Source organism: Myotis brandtii, unplaced genomic scaffold (assembly GCF_000412655.1).
Source record: "Myotis brandtii unplaced genomic scaffold, ASM41265v1 scaffold583, whole genome shotgun sequence".
Classification (NCBI taxonomy): Eukaryota; Metazoa; Chordata; class Mammalia; order Chiroptera; family Vespertilionidae; genus Myotis; species Myotis brandtii.
In genome coordinates, this window is record NW_005370191.1 from 1,649,037 (window position 1) to 1,657,676 (window position 8,640).

At 48.0% G+C, this 8,640-nt stretch overlaps 1 protein-coding gene and 1 pseudogene across 3 annotated transcripts in view; both read right to left on the minus strand.

Moving 5' to 3' along the window:
* The window catches only part of DTX2 (deltex 2, E3 ubiquitin ligase), a 37,837-nt gene that overhangs the window by 17,599 nt on the left and 11,598 nt on the right, over positions 1–8,640 (minus strand). For all 3 annotated transcript variants that reach the window (XM_005879148.2, XM_005879147.2, XM_005879146.2), the window contains exon 3: positions 7,467–8,103. In XM_005879148.2, the coding sequence (XP_005879210.1) occupies positions 7,467–8,103 (637 nt within the window). The remainder of the gene's footprint in view (positions 1–7,466; positions 8,104–8,640) is intronic.
* LOC102243401 lies at positions 1,461–2,775 on the minus strand (annotated as a pseudogene).

Sequence of the window (8,640 nt, forward strand, 5' to 3'; positions counted from 1 at the left end):
AGAGCTTCACAGATAAGAAAAAGCTAAAGGAGTTCATCACCACCAAACCAGTATTATATGAAATGCTGAATGGTATTCTTTAAGAAGAGGAAGAAGAAGAAAAAGGTAAAGATAAAAATTATAAACAACAAATACATATCTATCAACAAGTGAATCTAAAAATCAAGTGAATAAAAAATCTGATGAACAGAATAAACTGGTGAATATAATAGAATCAGGAGCATAGAAAGGGAGTGGACTGACAATTCTCGGGGGGAAAGGGGTGTGGGGGTGCGGGAAGAGACTGGACAAAAATCGTACACCTATGGATGAGGACAGTGTTGGGGGGTAAGGGTAGAGGGTGGAGTAGGAACCAGGTGGAGGGGAGCTTTGGGGGGGAAAAAAAGAGGAACAACTGTAATAATCTGAACAATAAAGATTAAAAAAAACATGAAAAAAAAACTATAATAAGCACACACACAAAAAAAAAATGAGAGCTCTATGGTAGCTGTAGAAGAAAAATCCAGCAGAAGCCACTCTAACAAGTGATCAAGACCAACATTGCCATTAATATGACCAATCAGTATCAGGAACCCCAAGAAACAATGCTCCAAGGACACACCACCATTTTTGCAGTTTCTGCCAAGATTGCAAAAACTCAGTCCAAATTATAAGAAAACATCTGACAAACCCAAATTAAGAGACATTTGACAAAGTAATTATGAAAGTGTCAGGGTTATAGGAAGATGAAGAAAGACCAAGGAACAGTCACGATGGTAGAAAGAGGAGAATTGACAACGATGCAAAGAATGAGACACAGAATGAGATGAGTGGTTGAAAACTGGTTTAATTAATAGTATTGCACCAATGACAATTCTTTGGTTCTGAAAACTGCACTATGGTTATGAAAGTTGTTAACATGAGAAGTCAGGTAAGGGAGATATGGAAACTCTCTTTACTCTTTGTAACTTTTCTGTAAATATAAAATTGTTCAAAATTAAGGGATTAAAAAAAAAGGTCTTGCTTCTCACAGTGACTATGTTCAAGTCACTAATTTGGCTTTAGGCCATTATATCTTTTTAAAAATACACTTTTGAGCCCTGGCTGGTTTGGCTCAGTGGATAGAGCATCGGCCTGCGGACTGAAGGGTCCTAGGTTCGATTCTGGTCAAGGGCACATGCCCAGGTTGCCGGCTCGATCCCCAGGTGGGGGGGGGAGGGGGCGGTGTGCAGGAGACAGCTAATCAATGATTCTCTCTCATCATTGATGTTTCTCTCTCTCCCTCTTTCTTCCTCTCTGAAATCAATAAAAATATTTTTTAAAATACACTTTTGATTTTAGAGAAAGGAGACAGAGAGAGAAACATCAATGATGACAGAGAATCATTGATTGGCTGCCTCCTGCACACCCCACATTAGGGATCAAGCCTGCAACCCAGCATGTGCCCTGATTGGGAATCGAACCCTGACATCCTGGTTCATGGGTTGATGCTCAACCACTGAGCCACACAGACCAGGCTAGGCCATTGTATAAAGCATTTAATTTATTGGTCTTTGGGGGGAATCTGATGCATCACTAGGTGCATTACAACTGAGCCATTAATCTTGTAGCTTCATCAACATTCACTGGTCTGTTTTCCTGACTCAGCTGAAGAGCCAGCTATTTCTGCAGATGTTCGAGGGAAAGGCCTTGAGAGAAGTGAGCAAGATCCTTCTGTATGTCCACAAAAGCTTCATTCATTCTTTTAGCTTTTTCAGCATTCACAATGTTTATCTTCTTAAGATTCATAGTAACTGGTTTTGCTTTACTTTTACCCTTGAAGTTTTTTTTTGGGCTGGCTATGTGAAACACATTCCTGGGCTTCTGCCCTTTCCATTTGTTCTTGGCCATTGTCAGGCCAACCTCTCACAACCTTGCGCTAGGGGCCATTATATTTTTAAATGATAACAAATCCATGCCATTATGGCTGGGGGGAGCCCTGCACTGGAGAATTGGTGTAGATGGCCCAAGGTGACAGCCAACACCCCCAATCCTGGTTCCTGTGTCCTCCCATCCATCCTTGCCCCTGTTAAAAATGATGAAATAGAAAGAGTTATGAAACCCTTCCACCTAATCCATACACTGGAACTTGTCAAGGACAGGGCCTTTGTTTCTTTTCTACTGAGCCTAGCCATGAACCAGGTACTGGGAAGGTGGCTCAGGAAATGATGGACAGCTTCAGTCTACTGTGCTACCCTTACATCTGCCAGTAAACCAACAACTTGCCTGATTACAGCAAATACTTCCAGAAGCTGCCCCAGATCCTTCCCTACCACCAGCCATAGGTCATAGATCCTGCTGGTGGAAACTACAGGGAGCTGACTGGTTCTGATCCAAACCAGAAAAACCTCACACCACGCTAGTGCTGAAGCTGCCAGCGCCTCGCACAGGGTCTGTAGCACAGCAGGTGCTCTGGTATGTCTGAGTGAAGAAAGAGGTTGTCTTGTTTTCATTCCTAGATTGTTCTCCCAATCAGAATATCCTGTGTGACCATGCTACCTGCCCTCCTTATCCACTCTCATCCCCAAAAGAACAATGGAACTGGACCTAGAGTGCTCTGATAATGCAATGGAGGGGCTGGGAGTTCAGGACACCTGGGCTAAGGTTTTGGCCCACTAAACTCTGTTTAATTTGGAACAAGCTCCACCTCAACTCCCTACCCTAATTTCTGAGCCTCTTCCCCCATTTGTTTTCTTATTTTTATTTTTGGTGTTATTTTGAATTTTTTGTTGTTGTTGTTAATCCTCACCCGAGGATATTTTTCCATTGATTTTTAGGGAGAATAGGAGAGGGAAAGACAGAAACATTGGTGTGAGAGAAACATATCGATTATTTGCCTACTGCACAAGCCCTGTCCAGGGCCCAGGCCAGGGAGAAGCCTGCAACCAAGGTTTTGCCTACTGCACAAGCCCTGTTCAGGGCCCAGGCCAGGGAGAAGCCTGCAACCAAGGTACATGCCCTTGACTAGAATCGAGCCTTTGGTCCACAGGCCGACACTCTATCCACTGAGCCAAACCGGCTAGGACCCCCATTTGTTTTTTAAAAGGAAAGTAGATTATTTTTGCAATTCTCAGTTTCTGTAAATGAAGGAATTCAAGAAGCTATAGCCCTCCCAGTCATCTTTCATCTCCCAAGCCAACTTCCAGGGAGCGAGGAGATTGAGCCCTTAACCAGGAAGCCAGAAAGCTGAAGTTTGGCTCTACAATGGCACAAAATTAATGGGCTACTGAGTGGGCTCAGCACGACCGGCCCAGAGGGGCTCCAGGAAGTGGGTCTTCCTTCACCCGAGAGAGGCACATATCCAAGGGAGAAGACCTAATTTTGTGTTTCATCCCCTCAAAAACTAGAGCAGAAAACAGATATGCAATGAGGCTTCCAGTGGGCAACTCACCCTGGAACAGGGACCAAGAACCAGGAATCATGACTAAGTTTTATTTGCTTAGGGGTCTCCCAATGTGGCCATTTCCCCCATGAATTATCCTAGCTCCTCCCCCCATTTCCCTGCTCTGATCAGAGAGAATGAAGCAGAAAAAGGATCTAGTGGTTCCCAAGATGGGAAGTCCCAAGGGTGGACAGAACCTTGGTGGTCATCGATCCATTCCATCATCCTCAAAGGGCTCAGACTAACAGCAGGCTCCCTCTGTGGGGCACTGTGTGCAGTGCCCTTCTCTGAGAATTCCCCCAGTCACTGCCTCAAGCCTCCCTCTCTGCCTCTCACCTTCCTGGGTCTACCTACTAAGCCTACCTGGCCTTCCTGTCTGAGACCACCTCCTGGAGCTTCCCAATGGAGATGAGAACATGACACATGAGGACAGACAGAACTTGACAGTCCCAGGTAAGGGGCAGCGCTAGGAGGCTGAAGAGTAAGGAAATGTAAGGCCTCCCTGCAGCTTCCCAAAGACCAGGAAGCCAGCACCAACCGGCATGTACAGGACAAGGAGCGGCAGATGTGGAATCTGACACCCCACCTCCAGTGCCTGCTCCTGCTTAAAGCTGTGTGCCCTTAGGCATGTCGAGTCCCCTTCCCGAGCTTCCATTTCTCTACCTGTAAGATGAAAATAATTCCAAAAGACCCCCAGGGCAGTTACGAGGCTTGATCAGCACCCATTGTTTCCAGGTCTCAGAGGAGCAAAGTGGGTACAGGAAAGCTGAGGGGCTGCCGAACACCTTTCTGCAGAGCCCTCACTAAACCCTGAAACCAACAGCAACATTAGAGCAAAAGGAAACTTCAGAAACTGGCCAATCCACCTACTTAATTTTAAGAGGTGAAAAGAGAGACCTGGAAAAGGAACAGAGCTGGCCCAGAAACCTGCAGTGAGTCAGGAGGAAAGTCCCACTTGGAACCCAGGATTTCAAATCACACAAACCTAAAGAGCCTGGCCAGCAGCAGGAGGGAGTAGGGTGCCCTTAGAGCAGCGGTTCTCAACCTGTGGGTCGCGACCCTTTGGGGGTTGAATGACCCTATCACAGGGGTCGCCTAAGACCATCCTGCATATCAGATATTTACATTACGATTCATAACAGTAGCAACATTACAGTTATGAAGTAGCAATGAAAATAATTTTATGGTTGGGTCACAACATGAGGAACTGTATTTAAAGGGCCAGAAGGTTGAGAACCATTGCCTTAGAGGGAGGGAGACAGGCAGTAAGAACAGAACAAATGAAAGCAAACTGCAAGAGCCATTTTCTAGGGCTGCTTAGTGCAGAGACAAAGCGTGCCGAGGCTTAGTCACACCAGAGCAGCAACAGGCTGCTGGGCATAATCACCACCTCAAGTCATTAAAATGCACAAGCTGGTACACCCTCCATTAAAGAAGACAGAGTATGCATGACACATTTTGGAAAGTTTTCCATCCAACATCATTAAAACGTAAGTTTGGTGCTTAAAGGGATAAACTTCAATGACCAGGAAATTTACATAAATCCAGCAGCTCAGTGACAAATCGTGTACCTTCTCCATGTACTGCTGCCTACTCAGAAAGCCTCTCAGGGCACAAGGAAATCAGTCCGCCAAGGTTTTACCCAGATTGAGCAAGAAGCTATCTGAAACCACATGGGTTCCACACATTTTTATTTTACTCATGTGTTCTTTCCAGTGGCTACCACTAAACACAGCTGGTTCTCAGGCTTCCCCAGTGCATGGCACTGCCTGCCCTGCTGCCTTCTCCTCTCCTCCACAAACATGGTAACTTTCACCTAATGCTGTTGGCATTCATTTGGCTTCAAGAACTATACCACAGACCCTAGGGAGACCAAGTTGCCAAGTGTTTTCAATCCTCCCACCCTCAGTGGGTTAAGAAGTCAGCCATTTATTAAGCCCCCTCTGGCTCTACAACACCCATCAGAGAAGGGTTAACTGAAGAGGGCCCCACTACAAATTAGATACAGGAAAACCTAGTTTCTCTAAGTGAGGATAGGCCCATGCAAGTAAAGATCGCCCCTCCCAGTTCCCAAAAAGTTGTAGGAGATAAAGATGAACATCCACCTTAGGAGGCAGGTCCCTTTGAGGCTGTTTCAACTAACAGAGCCAGCTGGCCTGGTTCCCTCCTGGCTTACAATACAGGACAAGCACCAACACGGATGGCCCAGCAATAAAGGTAAGACCGTCTGGCCCAGCCACTTTCCCTTCAGTAACTTGCTTGGCCTGTACCAGTTGGGCCCACATCAACAGTCTCTCAGGCCTCAGGCTGGGGAGGTGAAAGCAATGGAAGCCCTGTACTGGGAGAAAGCAACCAAGCTTATAAATTGCCTGGCTCAATCCCAGAATCCCACCTCTAGAATCATCCAGAAGTTTGCCTTAAAATAATTTGTAAGAACTTAAGAAGCCCAGGAGGCTAGGCAAAGCCGAACTAGTAGAAGCTCTAGCCCTACGGATAATCCTTCTGGGCTGGCAGATATAGCACACTTCTCTCTAAAAGAGACTGACCCACATACTGGAGGGGCCTCGAAAGGGCACTGGGTGGAACTGGGCTCACACAGAGTCCTACTTGCTAATGTCTGTGTAAAAGTCCACAGAGAAGGCTCAAGTAAAACCTCCCTGTGCTCCCAATTCCCAGAAAAATCTTAGATTCACATGCCCCAACTCTCAGGAGAAAATGCCCAGGAAGATGCCCTGACCACCCAGGACCCATTCCTATCCTGTCTGTCGGACTCCTCCACACTCATCCCTCCAGATACCGTCTATCTTCCTCTCCTCTGCCTTTAAGAGAGCTTCAGGAACTCCATGTGTCCCACATGGCCCACTCTGGGGCCTCGGTTTAATCCCAGCTCTGCCACTTGCTAGCTGGGCTGCCAACCTTGTCAGCCTCAATGTCCTCACCCGTAAGCTGAGGACACCACTCACCACATGGCTGTTGAGGATGAATGAAATCACTCACAGAGCCTGCTCAATGGGACTGGCTTAACATGTACTCAGTGAATGGCAGTTGTCACTGTGTCTGCTAGAAGTTGGCAGGGTCCTCTGAAACCCAGCTTTAAAAAATGCTGCCAAGGCCTTGGCCACACTAGAAAGCTTCAGCCCTCACTGTGGTCAAGTGGGCAAGGATGGAGCTGGGTGAGTGAGGCAGCAACAAGATGCTGACTGGCTCACAGCAGTGCAAATCAACAAGATGCTGACTCCCTGAGAAATAGGGCAGCCATGGGCCCACATGTCCAGTCACTACCTGCCCAGGTCACCCTATCTCAGAAATCAGCCCCCATCCCAACTACCACTCTGAATTCTCAAAATGTTCTCCAAACCCAACACTCTCAGTAATGATCAATGACAAGGCCCTTGTCAGTGACAGGTGTCTGAGCACCCCAGGAGCACAGCCCAACTGGCCACTCCAGGAACTTTTCTCACTTTTAAGTGCCAACTGGTCTGGATGGGGCCTGTTTCTCAGGTGCAGAGAGCTCTGATAGACAGTGGGCTGGACTGCATCAGCACAGAGGGACTGTCCTATGTCACCTGTTGCCACCTCCTAAGTGCCCCTCCCCAACATTTTGCTCTCCCCTCAACCAACGCTGAGCTCAAAACTTTCTCCTGGACAAGACTGTGGACTTAAGGAGGGGACTGAACCTTCCATGTCTATGAGGTGAAATGTCAGTGAAATGTTCTCAGGCACATGGTACCAGCTACATGGCACACAGGCACAGTCAAAAGTGGTTAGCTGCTCTACACAGAGAGTGCGATTCTCCTGAGTGAATGGAGGGATTACTGGTTTTAACCTGTGTGGCAATTATCAACACTCAAGTCCCAGAGGTCAAAGCTTTGTGGGATGCAAGGCTGTCGACAGCTGTGGCACCACAAGGCACATGCAAAGCAGATGACATAGCAGAAACAACAAAAGAAGCAGGTGCTAAGTCTGCAGCTATTTGGGTGAGTCTTCCCAACTAAGGAAAAGCAAAACTCAAGCCTGCTGACAAGGTACACAGATGGACAAAACGACCCTCAATAACACAAGATACCTGGCTCCACTGGCAGTGGATGATCCTGGGGGCTGGCGCTGAGGTCCCAGGTGGGAGAGGCTGGAGCAGTAAAAGGGCTGGTTCCCCAAGGAGGGCAGCACCCCACCCCAGGGGTTGGTGGTGTTCAGCCTGGGTGCAGACCTAGCTCCAGAGAGTGAGGGCTTATTGTATGGGGCAAAGGCCTGGTGGGCCCCAAAGATAACAGCAGTCCTTTGGGGGGTCTGAGGGGTAGGGTATGCAGGGAGGCTGGTCATGGAGTGGCGATAGCGACCTGACACAGGGCCAGTTCCGCCACTGTTGAGGCACTGATGGCAAGAGCAGGCGACTCCCGTGTGGCCTGGCGGAGCAATGATGGTGGTCACTGGGTAAGGAGGCCCTGCTTGGCGCCGCACACTACGGCAGTAGTTCGAAACCTTGTTGGTCTGTATGTGGGTGGCATAGTTGACGACGTAGTTGTACCCCAAAGGTGCCAAGTCCACAAGCTGGTTGCCCCTGGCCAGCTGCTGCTCCAGATAGTCACAAATGCTGGCTTCATAGGCTATCCAGGAGCCATCGTCGTTCAGCCACTCCCAGACAATGCCCCGGCCCGGGGCTGAGAGCTGGGAAAACAGGTGCCTCCGCACAGCCCGCATGGTGCCTGTTTTGTAAGGAATATTACATATAAATGGTTAATCTGCTAGCACCCCAAAACAAATGGAGTTTTATTTTTTTCCTACAACCAAGTTAAATTAATATGATCACAGTATATATAGGGGTCATGGTGCCATTTGACCTTAAGTCTGGCATTGGTTGTTCTTCCCAACTTTTGGGTGACGGATAGAGAGCACTCTTTAGATAAAAAACCTGTGGCCCAAAAGGATCAAGTAGCAGCAGGGGATCCATGCTCCTGGGCAGGAGTGGGGGATGCTGAAAGTTTAGGTCAAAGAATTGCTGTGGCGCAGACTCAATGAGGCTTTAAAAAACGATTTCTAGTCCTGGCCGGCATTGCTCATGGTTAGAGCATCGGCCCACACACCGAAGGGTCTCGGGTTCGACTCTCAGTCAAGAGCACGTATCTGGGTTGCAGGTTCCATCCCTGGCCTGGTCGGGGTATGTGGGAAGCAACCAACTGACGTGAGAACATGGGTGTGTTTTTCTCTCTCTCTCTCTCTCTCTCTCTCTCCCTCTCTCCCTC